Source organism: Ctenocephalides felis, unplaced genomic scaffold, assembly GCF_003426905.1.
Source record: "Ctenocephalides felis isolate EL2017-DRISC unplaced genomic scaffold, ASM342690v1 CF-g0.4_SCAFFOLD_01170, whole genome shotgun sequence".
NCBI lineage: Eukaryota > Metazoa > Arthropoda > Insecta > Siphonaptera > Pulicidae > Ctenocephalides > Ctenocephalides felis.
Genome location: NW_020537324.1, coordinates 36,750,600 through 36,770,354, shown reverse-complemented (window position 1 = coordinate 36,770,354; position 19,755 = coordinate 36,750,600). Strand labels below are relative to the sequence as shown.

The 19,755-nt window shown below is 30.1% G+C and overlaps 1 protein-coding gene across 1 annotated transcript in view; it reads right to left on the bottom strand.

Annotated features, from left to right (window-relative positions):
* Positions 1 to 17,239, bottom strand: part of LOC113368272 (neurofilament heavy polypeptide-like) — a 41,066-nt gene extending 23,827 nt beyond the window's left edge. Inside the window, exon 1 of the mRNA XM_026609820.1 lies at positions 17,208 to 17,239. Coding sequence (XP_026465605.1) covers positions 17,208 to 17,224 — 17 coding nt within the window. The 5' untranslated portion in view covers positions 17,225 to 17,239. The remainder of the gene's footprint in view (positions 1 to 17,207) is intronic.
* Between the last annotated feature and the right edge of the window lie 2,516 nt (positions 17,240 to 19,755).

Genomic DNA, 19,755 nt, shown 5'->3' with positions numbered 1-19,755 from the left:
GATCAATTCTTCACTATGTCAATACAAGTAAAATGTTTTTTGAATTATTAAAATCGGACGCTCCGTTCTTTTAAAAACTAAGTTACCGTTTTCGGCACTTTTTGCCCCGTATCTTCGGAACGGCTAGACTTGCCTTCGCCAAAAACTAATCAGCACGTCTCCTTATCAATACGAATCGAATGCTTTTTGAATTATTCAAATCGGTTGATCCGTGTTCCCGAAATCGTCGACGAAAATTTGTATCCGCACATACATACACACACATACATACACACACACACACACACACACACACACATACATCCATTTTTTCTAAGGTATGCCAAAATGTTCAGAAACCTCTGAAACGTAAAGATATATAAAAATTTTCATTTTCGATTTTTTTGCGATTACTATAACTTACCCTACGGGAAGTTAAAAAAACCCTACGGAAAGTAAATATTGTCTGCTTTTGCTCTTTTTATAAAACACTACTTTAAAGTTTTTGTTTTATTTTACTGAGTTCACATTGCTTAAAACATATTTAAAAAGACGCAGTTTACTATAACCGTTTTCGTCAAAATCCTCCACAATTTTTCTCGTCTAAGCCGGTTTGTTTCGCTAACTCCACTACTTCTTCTAGAATTTCACGAATATTTGGTGAATTTCAATTTATTTTACATATATTTATTAACTTCCCGTAGGGCAAGTTATAGTAATCGCAAAAAAATCGAAAATGAAAATTTTTATATATCTTTACGTTTCAGAGGTTTCTGAACATTTTGGCATACCTTAGAAAAAATGGATGTATGTGTGTGTGTGTGTGTGTGTGTGTGTATGTGTGTGTGTATGTATGTATGTATGTGTGTGTATGTATGTGCGGATACAAATTTTCGTCGACGATTTCGGGAACACGGGTCAACCGATTTGAATAATTCAAAAAACATTCGATTCGTATTGATAAGGAGACGTGCTGATTAGTTTTTGGCGAAGGCAGGTTTAGCCGTTCCAAAGATACGGGGCAAAAAGTGCCGAAAACAATAGCTCAGTTTTTGAGAGAACGGAGCGTCCGATTTGAATAATTCAAAAAACATTTCACTTGTATTGACAATATGAAGAATCGATAAAATTTTCATGAAGGTAGGTCTAGCGGATTCGGAGATATGGAGGAAAAAGTAAAAAAATGAGCCATTTGGCGGTCAAAAATGATCATTAGACATATGCTCATAAAATTATCAGATATTTTATAGAGATTTTAACAATAAGTATACAATTTGTTAACATTCCTATGGGTTCCGTACCAATGCTTATGCTTTAGACAGCGACGCGGCGCTTACGCGCTTTATATTTTGTCCCTATGCAGTTAAAGCAGTACGATTGATTGCTTTGAAAAGAAAGTTCAGATCTTCTACAATATGTCAAAATAAAAAAAAAAAAATTTTCAAAAAAAAAAAATAAAAAAAAAAAATTTTTTTTTTTTTAAATTTTTTTCAAAAAAAGTAATTTTTTGTCCAATTTATAGTTTCTCAAAAATCTTATTTTTTCAAAGTAATTTTTTTTTTCAAAAATGTTAATCGTTTTTAAAAAAATAATAATTTTTGGTACGGGAAGTTCCAGCAATTTGCCTTAAGGCACGATGCCTTAATTGCCTTAAGACAGAATTCCACTTACAGCTAGTTTAACATATATTCTGGTGAATCCCCGTGCTAAAATAAAAGAGCGCTAAACCGAAACAGCTTTAAAGGACGCATCATTGAGCGGGGTATTACTGTGTAGTGGTACCATGAACCTTCAAGGTCACAAATATTTTTCTGTCGTAAATTTCACTTTTTTCCCGTTTGACACCGCTCGCCATCCGAAATGACACTGACAAACGTATACTTACTGGTAATATGTTGAAAACAATAACATGAAAAAATTCCATTAAAAATCATTTATCCTTATATTTGGAATTAACCCAAGTTTAATGAAAGCTTGTAAAAGATCAAAATCATATGTATTAATTTTGACCCAAAATTGAGTACAACCCAATTACAACTCTTTGCTTCGAATCTCCGAAACGGCTGGACCTGCCTTTGCCAAAAATTAATTAGCACATCTTCCTATTAATAGGAATCGAATGTTTTTTGAACCATTCAAATCGGTTGATCTGCGTGCCTGAAAACGTGAACGAAAAATTGTATCCATACATACATACACACACATCCATTTTTTCTGAGGTATGCCAAAATGTTCAGAAACTTTCAAAACGTGAATAAATGTGAACATTTTCAATTTCGATTTTTGGACGATTACAATAGCTTGCCCTACGGGAAATTAAAAAAACGCCATTTGGCGGTTAAAAATGATCATTAGAAATATGCAATTAAATTATTAGGTATTTTACAGATATTATGTTAATGGTAACATTTCTATGAGTTCCGTACCATTGCTTGTACGTTAGTATGCGACGCGGCGCTTCCGCGCTTCAATATTCGTCTCAACGTAGCCAACTTAGCGCGATTCCGATTACCTTGAAAAAGTGAAAACAAATTTTTTTTTCAAAAATTTTAATTTTTGGTACGGGAAGTTCCAGCAATTTCCCTTAAGGCACGGTACCATGCTCCACTAGTTTTCCAAAAAATTTCAGAACGGCACAAAAAGGCTGTAAACCACTGACTTTTACGATACTTAAGTGTTGTATTTATAAATATATTGAGATGATGGAGCACTCTTAGAAGAAGTGGGCATCAATTGAACAATTGTTTTAACATAACACACTATTGTAATGAAATATGCAAAGTTCGGTTTTATACAAATAGAACGCTGAAAAATAATTCGCATCAATGTTATAATATGATGTTCAATCTCAAAAATATCATTTGAGACACCAACTTCAAGAAGACTGAAGAAGAAGCTGCCCGAAGATAATATGAAGGAACCTTAGAACTACCACAACCCCATATGAACAGAATAGTAGAATCACTTATTGAAGTGATTCTCTAAATATGATTGTAATATTTATCCGATAAATTTATATATGTGTTTGAAAGTGTGTGTGTATGTGTGTGAGTGAATGACATAAGCCAAATAGCTCATAGAATGGACATGTATTCTGATTGCTATTAAAAATAAAATTTAAAAAAAAATATTTTGAAGTACAAATCTTAGATGTTTTATTTGTACGTTTGCACGTTTTGACGAAAGTATCTACTTCGATCATAGATTTCCAGGTCTGTGATTCTATTAAAAAAATAATCATTACTGGAGAAGACGTGCAAAAATCAACCAATAAATTACAATTTGGGAGTAAAATGTCAATAAATCAGTTCAAACTTTACAAAAAGCCCCAAATTTTGAGTACAGGCATAGATTAAGCACATCCAATAGCATAGTGCCTAGTTAGCACGCCTCTGCGCAGTTTACAATTGTTCATGACATCGTGCACTGTTGCAAATGATCACTTTCTCTTATTGACTTTATAGCAGTACGACACGGCGATGCCTGTCCTTACGTTAAAATCACATTAAAATTTTTATGCAAATATAAACAAGTCGTACACATAACCGTAAAACAAGGCGCTGTTGCCGAGCCGGTTGTCTCCGGTAAAGAGCGCATCAGCTGAACGGGCGAGCGACAGATGAATCGTGACCCAGAGCGCGGTCTACGGCTGCCTTTTAAATGACGAACCACTCTTGATTTCGTTTCGATTTCTACATTGTACTATTTGAATATTTATTAACGAATTAATTAATTTTATTGCCATCATTTGTATCAATCGGCGGGTTTTCTCGTTCATGATGAATACATATGCGTGTGTTCAAATACATAAATTGATATACATATATTTGTATATCGAAGACATAATTTGTCTGATCTGCTGACGTAAATTTTAAATACAACCCCTGCAATATACTTGAATAACTTGCAGTTATCCCTAATCAAGTTCCTGTAAAATACCTAGGTATGCACATTGATAAAAAAACTTAACTGGAAAATGCACATAGCTATGAAAAGAAAGCAAATAGATCTTAAAATGAAGGAGCTGAACTGACTCATAGGACGATCATCCAAACTCTCACCCAATAATAAGCTTCTACTATATAAAGTAGAATTCTACTATATAAAGTCCTTATTCCAATATGGTCGTACGGGATAGAGCTGTGGGGTTGTGTCAATCAGAGAGTCAGAACAACATACTTATAATTCAGTGTGTTCAAAACAAGATACTAAGATTGATCAGCAACGCTTCATGGTATATGACCAATAATATGATACACAAGGACTTGAAAATACACACACACACACACAGTGGCGAAGGTCATTAAAAGCTGAAGCTCAATTTTCCAAGATAATTTAGACGGACATGCCAATCCTGAAATAAATTAGTCCAGTCAGCCGAAAAATTAAGGCGACTAAAGAGAAAATGGCCAAGTGATCTGCCGCCACCAACAATATATTTTTTTCTGCTATACAGAGAAAAATGTTCCACATAAGTTACCTATAATTACTATTGTTATTGTTATTATTATTATTATTTGATTATCATTTATTCATTTATTCATTCCGTTTATTTTTCTCCTTTTTCCCCTTTATTTTTATTTTCAACATTCACTTTCAGCTGATAGATTGTATTTATAATTGGATTATAGAAATATACTGTGAATAATAAAAAAATAGGGGTCGATTTGACCGGAAAAAGGATCAATAGCGCTTCTCATACAAAATGGTACTAAATACTGTCAAATTGCCATATGTTTTTGTGGGATCAGGCGTTTTACACATAAAATGCAACTTTACTTACATGCTATCATGACACATCACAAAGATGCAGTTATAATAACATTGTTTTTTTTACATTTGTGGGTTTTCTAAGTCAGGTTTTCTATCTAAAACGCCTGACCGCTCAGCAAACACGTGGAATATTGACAGTATTTAGTACCATTTTGTATGAGAAGCGCTACATAACATAGCTTTGACAAAACATTGGTCTATTTTACGGCAGAATATCAATGTGAATTGAATGTTTTTTGAACCATACAAATCGGTTAACACGTGCTCCCGAAAACTTAAGTATGCCAAAATGTTCAGAAGTTCTTGAAACGTAAAGATATGCATTTATTTTAGAATGTTTTGCAATTAAGATATTGGGAAAAAAGTGCCAAAAATGGTAATTCAATTTTTGAGAGAGCATAGTATTTGATTTTAATTATACAAAAAGCATTTTACTTGTATTGTCGAAATGAAGAATTCGCGAATTATGGGAAGACAGAGGTTTCGGAGATCCAATGGAAAAAGTTGAAAAATAAGGCATTTGGCGGTCAAAAATGATCATCAGACATATGCACATCAAATTATCAGATATTTTATAGAGATTCAAATAATATGTATAAATTTCTATTACATTTCTGTGGGTTCCGTATCAACATTAACCGTTAGACAGCGATGCGACGCTTACGCGCTTCGATATTTCGTCTCTTTCTAAGCATGCCATGAAAAGCACTATCTCATTTTTTAAAATATTTTTACTATCAATCGAGTTAATGAAATGGATTCACTATTAAGAATATAAACTTATTTTGGTGTCTATTTATTTTCCAAATATTAACCTTCTTATGAGTATCATTTCTTCTTATTGAAAAACGGATATAGTAAATATGATTTTTCTACGAATAATGTATCATGAAATCTTTTGATTTATTTTGTTTGGTTTATTATAAAAAATAAACTTGAATAACAAATTGTTACTGCGTATTTAAAACTGGATTTGCTGATTTCTTAAAATTACTCTTACAAGATAAACACATTTCAATATTATTCAATATTCAATGTGAAAACAATAACTAGGCATCAGTCAAAGTCGTATTACTACGCCATTAGACATCAGTAAATTACGATAAATAATAGGTTGTCAAATATCTCCCTTCCGCTTTTTTGCTCTTGGTTTATAATACAAAAAGGCGGAAGGGAGATATTTGACAACCTAATATAAGTATTCAAATTCAAAATAGTCCATAGCACGTATTCTTGGAATGGATCACCAGATTCAAACATAAATAATCAAATTCCATATTAAATATAAGTGTTATAATATAAAAATTATATTTATTCCAATGCAATATAATCTAATATTAAATATAAGTGTTATTAGATAAACTTTGCATTTATAATTTAGTTATTCATATATAATACGATTTGAATTGAGAACTACTGCAGCAATACGCCAACATCAGTTGATTTTAGATTTAACTAGTGCCGTATGGCATCGTGCCTTAAGGCAAATTGCTAGAACTTCTCGTACCGTATTGAAATATTCGAGGAATATTAAATGCTTTCAAATAAATTATTTTAAATACGGTAGCTTACATTATTCTTATTTTATAGACAAAATGTAAAAGCTTATGAATTAGACGACGACGTTTAATGAGTATATGTTTCAGAAAAGGAAATAAACAAAACTTGATCAATCGGATTTAAAATATAGGACATTATCTAATATTTATATATAAGAACTATATAAACTGAATTATAAATTACTTATTTGAAGTATATAAGTGAGCGTTAGAATAGCTATAATTAGAATTAAAATCCGAATTATTTTTGATATTCAAAAAAATTGAAAATAAAAAAAAAGGTTTTGAATTAGAAAAAATCTTTTTCAAAAAAGCAATCGTTTCGTCAACACAAGCAGAGTTCTTTGAATCATTCAAATCGGATGCTTTGTTCTGTTAAAAACTGCCATTTTTGCAATCTTTGCTCCGTATCTTCGAAACAACTGGACCTGCCTTTTCCAAAAACTAATCAGCTTATCAATAGGAATCGATTGTTTTTTTAATCATTTCAATCGACGAAAAATTGTATCCACATATATATACAAATATCTATTTTTTCTAAGATATGCCAAAATGTTCAGAAACCTCTGAAAGGTAAATTTTTGCAAAAAATTTCAGTTCTGATTTTTGGACGATTACAATAACTTACCCTATGGGAAGTTAATAACAATATTAACTTACAAAACAAAATAGTAACCAATTTTGATGCCAGTCACACCGTCCCTGGGTGTGTGAACAATAATGTGGGTCTATTTTTTTTAAAAAAAATAGCTTCATTTAAAAGTACGCGGATGAAAAGGTTTACCATCAATATCTCAAAAACTATTACAAGAGGGAATTTTTTAACAACAATAGTTGAAAGTAGAGGGAAAAGGATGTGTAATCAGTCATCCCCTAAAATCAAGCAACGTCGCTATTAAGAGATAAACGGTCATGTTTGAAAATTTGTTACAAAAGCATTGTCGTGCTTACTGTTGTGAGCCCTGTTGTTTAGTTTACCTGACCTTAATATAATTTTTAAGTCCCTAAGAGTGTATTTTAGAATCAAGTATACGTAATTTAATTGGTTTATAAGATGTATTGTTAATTCTAAGATAGGTATTATAAAGCATCTATAATAGATGACGCAAAGAGGACCAACCATTTACCCTGCTAAAAGCACAAGCAATAAAAAAAGTAAAATAAAATGTAAATTCAGTTAAAAGGGCAATTTTTCAAAAAATAAATTAAATTAATCGTTATTCCAACTCTGCTGATAAATATTTCTGAAGAACTACGAGATCAAGGTTATATACAGTTTTGTCTTTGTGAAAAATGTGCCAATAAAATTTATATGTTGTTTTAATTAAATATTGCACCTACGATTGCGTAAAATCTCATTAAAATTAAATATAAGACATTGGATGTGTATGCCCCATAGCTATCCCATTTAACCCCGTCTATGGGGTAAAAAGAGACAGATAACAAATTTTATATAAATAGTAAAAAACACATTCATCTAATTAGGATTTAACTAGGAACTTTACAGAACATAGTACGATTTTTACGAATTTCTGCTGTCAATAGAAGTAATATATGCATAATAGTTTACAAACTACTGAAGCTCAACGATTCATTTATAAATGCCTCATGTAGAATTGTTTATAAATTTATTTCTACAAGAAATAAGATGCCGAAATAGGCAAAAGGTCAGATAAATTGAATTAAAAAGTAAAACAAGAAAATGCTGACATATACAAGTTTAGAAAGGTTTGTTGTAGTTTCTCAATATAATGATTTTGAAACTTGATGTAAGAATAAAATTTACAATACGGTTTGATCATGTTGAACAAATCTATATTGAACTTAAGTTTAAAAAAATTACACATAATATATGTAAGATGTTACGTTGGTGTTTTGAAAAAAATAGTTCACGATAATTTTAGTACTAATGATTTGTGATCGTACAGTATTATATATTCAATTGTTTAGCTTCATGAATAACAGGAGAAGTTGGAACAAAATGACATGGTGTTTTGTATTTTAATAACATTTATTTATACAACTAGTCTCAATTTTTATACTCATCTTTGGTTCATTGACTACTAGTAAGATAATGTTTTAATTAGGTAAGAATTATAATAACATGTTTATTATGGAAAAATGCAACTTTTTACAAAAACGATTTTTTCCATATAGTACGGGTAAAATGATATATAATGGTAAGAACATTATAAGGTCCTAAGTTTCAAGAAAGTAGTTCACAAATAAATCGCTTAGTCCTTTTTGGGACATTAGCACAAAGGGTAAAAATGAAACATCAACCCAAAGGGTACAAGTCATTCATTGTAAGATTGTAACCAATCTTTCTGGACCCAGAGAGGAAAAAGAGGAATTTTGCAACAAATGCAAATCTCTTCTTTTTACCGGTGGTTGATCGGGTATGTTTTTAGCAATTGTTTCTTGCATACTTAGAGTAGAAGTAATAAACCAATAAACCATTGTACTATGTCATTTTGTCCATTGTATAAGTATGATAATTTGTCCGAAAATAAACAAAGCTGAATAATTGATCAAAATTCCACCAAACACCTGATTATTGCAATGAAATTGATCGAAATCACTAGTACTGGCATAGGTTATATTATTGTAATTGAAGTAATTATGAATATCAATAAATATTCCCCAAAAAACATGTGCAAGCCAACCTCAAAATAAACGTTTCAATACGCAAAACACGTTTGAGCTGATTACAGATTACAGAAACAAATATAAATAATTGTATAAAATTCCACCAAACGCCTGATTATAGCAAACTGATTACTGTGACAAAGCTGTGACAATGACGCTTAACAATATATTAGCCTAGGAGTACATATTTTTGACCAGGTAATACCAAGTGCTGATTATATTAAATACCTAGGTATGCATCTAGACTGCAGACTAACATGGAAACTTCACATCACAACAAAAATCAAAACTATCAAATCCAAAGTGAAGAAACTTTATTGGCTTATCGGACATAATTCAACATCAGCACTCGAAATCTTGGTTTATAAAACAATAATAATTCCTATCTAATGTGGCATTGATACAGCGGATCCTATCAAAACTACTTAGAAAGATGACAGGTGCACCTGGTACGTAAGCAATAGAACTCTATATGATGGTCTGAAGGTGCAAAATATTAAGGACTTTATAAAATCAGGATCGACTAATCATACGGAATAGAGCTTTGGGGCTGCTCTAGCAAATCTAATGTAGCATTGGTACAGCGGATCCAATCAAAACTACTCAGAATGATGACAGGTGCACCTGGTTTTTAAGCAATAGAACTTTATATGATGGTCTGAAAGTGCAAAATATTAAGGACTTCATAAAAACAAGATCGACTTATAGTAGCTTAAAGACTACTTTAGCATATCTAATGTGGCATTGGTACAACGGATCCAATCAAAACTACTTAGAATGATGGCAGGTGCATCTGGTTAGTAAGCAATAAAACTTTGTATGATGGTCTGATGGCGCAAAATTTTAAGAACTTCATAAAAACAAGATCGACTAATCATACGGAATAGAGCTTTGGTGCTGCTCTAGCAAATCCAATATGGCATTGGTACAGCGGATGCAATCAAAACTACTTAGAAAGACGGCAGATGCACCTGGTTCGAAAGCAATAGAACTCTATATGATGTGCTGAAGGTGCAAAATATTAAATATCATAAAAAAAGATCTATTGAATATATACGATATAAGGATTTATTGGTACAGCAGTTTCAATCAAAACGACTTAGAATGATAATAGGCGCATCTGGTTCGTAAGCAATAAAACTTTATATGATGGTCTGAAGGTGCAATATATTATAGGACTTAATAAAAATAAGATCGACTAAAATTGGTCATCAAAAATTAGAAAATCACTCTAATTTACTAGTTGCTCCGCTGCTCCATATACCAGAATCGAGAGACTAACAAAATTATGAACAATTAATTTGATCTAGTAAAATTCATCACATATTACATACCCACTGTGGTAACTACTATCTACCATTAAATTTCATTAGTGTAAATAAAAATGACTTATAAAATATAACGATTGTTCTGATTGTTATTGAAAAAAGAAGTAAGAACCATCCGACAGGATTGCTATTAAAGCTTTCTGCATGTTATACAACCGCAGAAACGTTATTAAAACTAGCCAATTTTTAAATAATGCCATTGTGTCATTTTGTCTGTATTTCTCCTTTGTTAATAATTTTACATATTTTAGTTAATATATTTAAGTGTAAATTATCGAAATCTGAAATTATTTTAATGTTTTACAAATTGCCAATATAATATCCAATTTCTAATTATTTTCTAATGAAATATATAAAAAAACGCGTTTAAATTATAAAAACATTTTACAATTCATTTAAATGAATTATTAACTTCACGAAAAAGAATTTTATGATATCATCAGATAATCCAAAAGCATATTTAGTTTTTCGTCCCCGTTTTATCATATATATGTATTCCATTCCGTAATATAAAAATTATGTGACCAAATTTCAATTCCAGTCATGAGAAAACGTACAATTATGAGAAAAAAATTATTCTCATATTGCAAATTTCCATAAATTTAAGTTAATTATATAATTCAATATGCATATATAAACTATATAAATTATTAATTAGGTATTCAGTTACTTATATATAGGGTATATAGAGTTAAGCGGGGTTCAAAGGTCCGCTGGTAAGTACGTCCACCACTGATATCTCAAAAACAAGTTAAGTTAAGAATTTTTTAACAAAAATATTTGAAAGTAGCGGAAAAATTATGTATAACCAGCCATAAGACGTTTCTAAACGTCAATGTTTAAAAATCTATAATAAAAGTATTTTCTTTCGTTGTTAGTTTTTTCGGTTGTGAGCATTGTTTTTCAGTTTATAAGACCTGAATATAATTTTTGAATATACGTTATTGAATTATTTTGTAAGATGCATTATTAAATTTAAGTTACATTCAGCAGTTTTTTAACTTCCCGTAGGGTAAGTTATTGTAATGGGCCGAAAATCGAAATTGAAAGATTTTACATTTCTCGACGTTTTGAAGGTTTCTGAACATTTTGGCATACCTCAGAAAAAATGGATGTGTGTGTGTGTATGTATGTATGGATACAAATTTCCAGTCACGTTTTCGGGTGCACTGATCAACCGATTTGAATGGTTCAAAAAACATTCGATTCCTATTGATAGGGAGAAGAGCTGATTGGTTTTTGGCAAAGGCAGGTCCAGCCGTTTCGGAGATACGGAGCAAAGAGTGCAGAAAATAGAAATCGAGTTTTTGAGAGAACGGAGTATCCGATTTGAATGATCTAAATAACATTCAATTAGCAATGATTGGGAGAAGTGTTTATTAGTTTTTGGCAAAGGCAGGGGCAGCCATTTCAAAGATACGAAGCTAAATATGTAAAAAATGGCAGTTTTTGAGAGAACTAAGCGTCCGATTTGAATGATTCAAAGAACTTTCTGCTTGTCTTAACAAAATAATTGATTTTGGAAAAAAAAAATTTTGTTTCATTTTTTTTTTTCAAAAAAATTTTTTTATGTATATCAAAAATAATTCAGATTTTATTTTTAATTCTGACTATAGCTCTAATATACTTTAAACAAATAATTTCAACTTTGCAATTCAGTTTATATAATTCTTATAAATATTAGACAATGTTACAATATCAATAATAATCTATTTGAAGACATTCAGTATTCCTCGAACATTTCGTTACGGTACGGGAAGTTCGAGCAATTTGTCTTAAGGCACGATGCCATACACCCCACTAGTTTATATAGGCTCTATCAGAACTAACACGTAGCTGGGGTAAGAAGGACCAATTAAACCTCTAACCTGGCAAAGGTGTAAAAAATAAAAAATAGTAAATAAAGAAGTAAAGTAAGTTAAAAAAAACAATTTTACAAAAGATAAGTTAAATAAATATTTATTCCAGCCCTGTTGATTATTTTTTTATGAAATACCACATCAAGATTATATACAGTATCATCTCTGCAAAATATGTACCCGTACAATTTAAAATTAAAAATAAACATTTCTTGTCTTATATTATCCCCCCTATGAGGTTAACAATTTTGAAAGCGAAAACGTTGACGAAAAATTTTGCCTTCATCTCCTTATCACAAAGAAACGGCTGTGATGATTATCGCCTAAAACCAATTAATGCCAGTTGAGAAAAGTTAAATGCATAATCATACACACTTATTACGATTTAAGTATCAAGCGATTTAACAGGTCGAGAAATGTCAAGATTATAAAAAAATAGTGTATTGGATTTTCTAGGGAAAACATAGTCCAAACATAGACTTTTTCGAAAAGTTAATAAAACGTATTAGATAATTATAAATGTAATATTAGCTATGTATTTTTGAAACGTAATATATCATACACATAATTTGCTTTAGCAAAAAATGGATTTTGTTACTATTTTAGATGAATTACGAAGTTAAGTCTATATGTTCATTCTCCTTGGATGGTCTACGCATATTTCTCTATTGTCCAATCATTTTATTCGTAATAATGCGTCCAAATTATAAAAAGTGATATCAGATCATGTTTCAGATTATCACTTATTACTATTATTAATAATTTGAAATATTTTTCTAGGTATGTTCACCTACAAGCGTAAAAAATTGAAAGTCAATAAAATATAGAAACATTAAAAAGTATAAAATCATTCGCTCATTCAGTATATATTTTCACAGATAATTTTCGATGTAGTTTTATATATACTAATATTCAACCAGAAAAGTATAGTTTCCTCATTGATTTAATGAAAAGTAAATCATTTGAATATATTATTGAATATGAAATATCAAAATAAATTAAGCAAACCGTAGTATAAATGTGCAATTGCATTGCATATCAACTTATATACAGGATGTCTTAGAACACAACATCAAGCCGAAACGTGGTAGCAGTATTGGTTGACAATTGAGCAAAAAATATTCTAAAAATAATATTTTATAAACAAAATATAAAACCCAATATTTGTCTTGGGACGTTGATTAAGCAAAACGGGTTAAGCTCTGTCGAGCTCCAGAGAAATTCACTGTAAGTTTGATTTGGCATTTGCACTTTTTAATGAGTTCTTTGGGCTTGCCTAAGAGGTGCGGGATTTCAGGTCACTAATCATGAAATTTACCAATCAAAGACCTCAATCTCAAGGAATTGTCGACAGTGTGGAATGAAAGACATTAAAATTCAATATTAAAGTAACAGAACAAAAACAGATTAAAAATCTAGAAAAAAACACCAATCCATATGATGATGATGATCTTTTTACTAAAAGGTTACAAGATACAGCTTTAAATACAGTTTCAGATGAGAATATTTTGTTAAATACATATATGGAATAAGAGAGTAATCATAACTAATTGAAAGTGTCATTTAGCAATAAGTTGCATGAACTTCCCGAAATATGTAAGAATTGACTTAATCAGTCGAATTTGAAATTTAAATATTTAGATAAAATTTTCAACTGTTTATTTCAAAAATAATGTTATAGCTTTCAAATAAATCTGAACATTGCGAATTCGAATAGAATTTTCTCAAACAAATTTAAATTTACTGTAATTATATTAATTATATTGCACTGACACGTGCTTGTATGCCCTAAAATTGTAGCTTATTATCTAATTATTATGAAATTTAAATTTTAATGAATTGATTATGTTTGACTCATCACATCACAAAAGCAACTTTTGCCATAAATTTTGACTGTAATATTTTTTCAAACATTTTAGTATGTTTCATAAGACCATGATATCTATTGCCAAAAAAGGTTCATAAATATCGTCAAAAAAAATTAACAGTTAATTTCAAGAAAACGGCTTGGTAAATTTTTACCTAAAACTAATCAGTATCATTCTCAACCAATACCTTTCGAACAGTGTTTAATTTTTTTAGAATCGATTCAAAATTGGATAAAAAAAATTTACTTTTCTGCTATTTACAAAGAAACGGCTTGGCAAATCATCGCGCAAAACTGAAAAACGATAGTCCTCATCGAGATACATCGAAGAATGGCTTTTAAATTTTTTAAATCTGTCCAGCCGTTCTTGAGAAAACATCGATTCACGGCAAAAAATATGTTCACACACACGCACACACATACTTTTTTCAAATTTGGTCTCATTCGATTCAGAATGGCTTGAAACATCGAGAAAACATAAAATTAGCGAATCGGATTTTTTTATGAAAACAAACTTTTCCTTCGGGAAGTTAATAAGGATTCATGATTATGATGCAAACGGTGCATTTTAATGCCACCTACTCGTGATCAGGAAAAAGGAGACAAGTTTGGGTAAAAAAGCAAAAGTATTTTTTATAATTTCGATGTAATTTCGTAAAAATATTAGGTAAGTTTCGTAAAAACTTCAGAAGTTATCGATGAATTTTACATATCACTAAAATTTTGGTTTTTGATCTTGTTTAAATCCTTACTTAAATGGTAAATTTTTTATCGACCATAGTACACTTTGATTTTTTTATAGAACGTGATTTAAGAACATTTTAGAATTAGCACAATACAAAACCAGCAAAAAATTCAAATTAAAAACTAATAAATAGTGAATGGCATAGGTCACTTATACGTCACTATAAAACTGGATTCAAAGCTGCTTGTTCAAGCCATCAAAAGTCAAAAGTTAATTAGTTTGTAAAGAATTCTGGACAAATCCAACACGAATACAAGTGACATATAGCGATACATATTACATCACTGTGTGACGTGGTGAATTTAGAAAATTTCAATTTCCGATGAAGATAAATTGGGTTATGGCGGGCGGCCTGCAAGCTCGTTAAATGATCACGCACTTGAATTCATTTTTTTTGTTTTTTTTTAACATTCCTTAATGCAAAAGTAATAGTGATAACTATATCGCTAATATCAATTTGTCTACATGGTATATCATCATAATCAATTTGTTTCTAGAATGTCTACGTGTTTAATCAATATTTGAATGGTACCACTAATTGACAAAGTTTAATTCTAATATAAATATTAATATAATTGCATTTGATTTGTAGAAGTAGCAACACATTTGACAATAATTTTTATTCAATAATTGAATGATGTAAGTAATATCTATTGATAACTATCATGCAAGGATTGAATGAATTAGTAATGGTAAATTGTAATAAAAGTTAAGAAAATGTATCAAAGTTTAAAAATTTATAATTTATGGCCCAATTTTGCAAATTTCAAATTACCATGACCTTTGCAACGCATATATTTACAGTTAGTAAGTTACTGGTTTGATTTTTTAACGAAATAGATCTGCTTCAAGAGGTCAGAGTGAAGAAACTTGAATCACTTTCATCATACATACGAGAATGATGACATTTAAATGCGATTTAAATTGCTTTAATAATAAATACAACAAAAAATATAATTTTCTTCAAAATGTAAACAATGGGATAATTACAGGAAAACTTTCTTTCCTAGTTTCTTTATATAGGCAAGTTAATATTAGTTCTCACAATATTTCGAATTCATATAAATTAGGCATATGAGCTTGGATAAAAAATTCGTTGATCAAATTTTGTATATACAATTTTTTTCTAACTGCATTTAGTCCAATTGTTCCACTGGCCACAGATGATCGAATTGCAATATATTCAGAAAACTAGTGGGGTGTGCTTAAGGCAAATTGCTGGAACTTCCCGTACCGTAACGAAATGTTCGAGGAATATTGAATGTTTTCAAATAGATTATTATAAATATTGCAACATTGTCTAATATTTATAAGAATTATATAAACTGAATTGCAAAGTTGAAATTATTTGTTTAAAGTATATCAAAACTTTATTCTGAATTAAAAAAATGTTTTTTTGGATAACAAAAAAAATTTGAAAAAAAAATTTGAAATTTTTGATTTCAAAATCAATTATTTTGTTAAAACAAGCAGAAAGTTCTTTGAATCATTTAAATCGGATGCTTAGTTCTACCAAAAACTGCAATTTTTTGCACATTTAGCTCTATATCTTCGAAATGGCTTGGTCTGCCTTTATCAAAAACTAATAACCACTTCTCCCAATCATTACTAATTGAATGTTTTTAGATCATTCAAATAAGATGCTCCGTTCTCTCAAAAACTCGATTTCTATTTTCTGCATTCTTTGCTCTTTATCTCAGTAACTGCTGGACCTGCCTTTGCCAAAAACACACACACACGCATCCATTTTTTTCTGAGGTATGCCAAAATGTTCAGAAACCTTCAAAACGTCAAAAAATGCAAAAATTTTCAATTTCGATTTTTGGACGATTACAATAATTTACCCTAAGGAAAGTTAATATCACATGGTGTTTGAGTGAAAATTGTTTCAGCAATAACTATATTTTGTAATTAAAATCCACAAAGATTATGCAATAAACGTGTCTGGTCACCACAAAAAGAATGTCGATGTTAATCGGAATTATTGGAATTTATGAAAAAACACTCAATTTATGACCAACGTGCCAAATGGTGCTTATGTAATTTAATGATCTATTCAATGTCTTTTAATACAATTAAATTTTATTTTTTTAAATAAAAATATTTTTTCTATTTATTATGTGTTACGCTTAACTACTGCAGATCCTGCTACTTTACCAAATTGCAGTAATATATAAACATATTATATATATATATATATATATATATATATATATATATATATATCACATAGAGCAACGGCCGTAAAACTATCTAACTACACGTAGTATGTGAGAGGAGAATCATAACGAAATTTATAAAATCGTCATCTTATGGGACAATCCTGGTTGCAGCTTGCACCAAGAAACTTATACGTAATTATTACGTAACTGCACTGAAGTGTAACAAAATCAAGTTGACTTTGAAATGATTCTAATAAAAATATAAATAAATTCAAAATGCACTTACAGTTTTGATAAATACATGACGATCTCACTATTTCACGCACTCGACTGAAACCTGGATTTGCTTTGAGTCCCATATATAACTTCAGCCGAGGTGAATGGTGACTTCTTGAGAGTCTACTGGTAAGCAGGACCGTATTTCTTCCATATGCAGTCATTTTGTTACGTATATTTCTTTTGGACATTTGAAATAACGATGTACTTCATATAGCTGGAGATCAAAATCAAATATTTATTAAAAAAAATTGTAATTAAAATTAAAATGTAATTTGCAAACTTACCTTTATTAACAGGTATACGATCGTATGCTGCAAAGGAAATAAATCAGGAAATTTCAAATTTGCATTAAATTGTGTTCTTGGGAAACTTATAAAATAAAATAGAATAAAATAAAAATAATAATTGTATAAATATTTTATTTGTAAAATCAGACCAGTGTGGAAACTGACAATATGTTCCTTGTTAATTTCGTGTCTACTTAACAATTGTGATTTGAACATTAAAATTTTCTAAACCAACTAAATTCCACCAAAGCAAAAAATCGTCAATAAAATTTACTACAAGTTTCATTCGAGGTCAAAAATTTTCACCAAATTGATTTTTGTATACGTATACAAAAATTAATTTGGTGAAAAGTACTGTAAAAGTGCATTTGATGATTATATCTATTAAAATTATGCGACAGTTTGTTACGAGCTTTTCTGATTTCTGAGTAATTCATATCAACGCGAAAAAATTAAATGAGGTAGCAAATACATATTTAAACATAAAATATATAAATAAGAAGCATTTAAATTGAAATTACATGTCCTATAATCAAAACGAAAAAATTTATTTACGGGATGTCCAAGGTCAAAGTCTTGGACAAAGTCAAGCCGAGACGGGATCTTTACAGTCTTGATAAAATTTAAAAAAAAATCACGTTTTTTGTAAATTATGAGCTTTTAAATGCAACCTAGAACATTGGCAAAATTACGACCACTTTTCGATTTTGTGATTAATTTTGTTCATTTAACCCCTTCAACTCGCGAATTGCAGAATTAATACGTATACGTCAAGCTTCAATGTACGCGAAACATTTGGTTCTAAAAAAAATGCTCGTAATTTCACCAAAGCTTTAGGTTGCATTTAAAAGTTCACAATTTCCAAACGACATGAGATTTTTTTCCCTAAATTTTTTCAGGGCAGTTAAGGTTAATACAAACACTCCGTTTTGCGGTATGATATGATACCTATATGATCACAATGTCAATATCAGCGCGACATATGTATATGGTAATAGATCGATGTAAAAGACCGATTATCAAGCTTCTTTTTTTTCATAAAATCGAAAAGTGCGTTTTTATCAATCAAACACATATCATGTATGGTAGAGCACGGTTGAAGAATCCACGGGTAGAAAGGTCTACCACCATTATCTGAAAAAACAAGTAATCGACTAGTTACCTTATGGTAGGGTAATTATAGCAATCGCAAAAAAATCGAAAATGATTTTTTTTACATTTCTTTGCGTTTCAAAGGTTTCTGAACATTTTGGCATATCTTAGAAAAAAAATGGATGTATGCGTGTGGTGTATGTATATTTGGATACAATTTTTCGTCTACGATTTCGGGCGCATGGATCAACCGGTTTGAATGATTCAAAAAGCATCCAATCCTACTGATTGGGAAATGTGCTGAATAGTTTTTGGCAAAAACAGATACGGCCGTTTCGAAGATACGGAGCAAAAAATAAAAATTTGATTACATTTTTGGGAAGGCAGGTTGAGCGGTTTTGGAGATACAAAAGAAATTGTAAAAAAATGATATTTAGTCTAAAATGATCATTAGGCATATGTGCATCAAATTTTCAGATATTTGTGTATTAATTTTGTTATTTTGGGTTTTGTGTCCAAATCAAAGTTCACTTATACGGTTTGAAGAAATTTCAAAATTTTCAGAAAAATATTTTTTTTCAAAATATTCAAAAATATTATTTTTAAATATAAATTGGTATAAATTGGTAGGTTTTGATTTATATTATAAAAACATATATGATACTTATTTCAGTGTTGCGTTAAAATCATTAATAATGGGCACATAAACGAAATTTTTGGAGGCATTTTCGATTCTCTCCAGAGAAGCCTTTATCATAAGAAACCAAACTACAGAGAAGAGGCCAAGATTTTATGAGGTGAGGCTACGTTTATATCTTGCGTTAGTGGAAAAGCTCACAAGCTATGATCAGTATGCCAAGTGGTGAAGCTACCTTTCCATCCATTTATATCAGTTATTTAAGTTCTTATAGATTTTAGGCTTAAGATAATAACTTATTATGAAGTTTTATAAAGAAACATAAATGGTTTACGATTACCGATGCATAATAAATCTAACATGTTATACTTGTATATTTATCAATTTCAGGGAATTAAATCAATAAGATAATGATTACATCGTCCAACATATACAGTTTCATATAAAAACTTGATTTCCATAGCAATTTGCATTATACTGCGTAAATTAAACAATGATAATATTTTGCCATTATTCTCTAAAAGCTTACACAAATTACA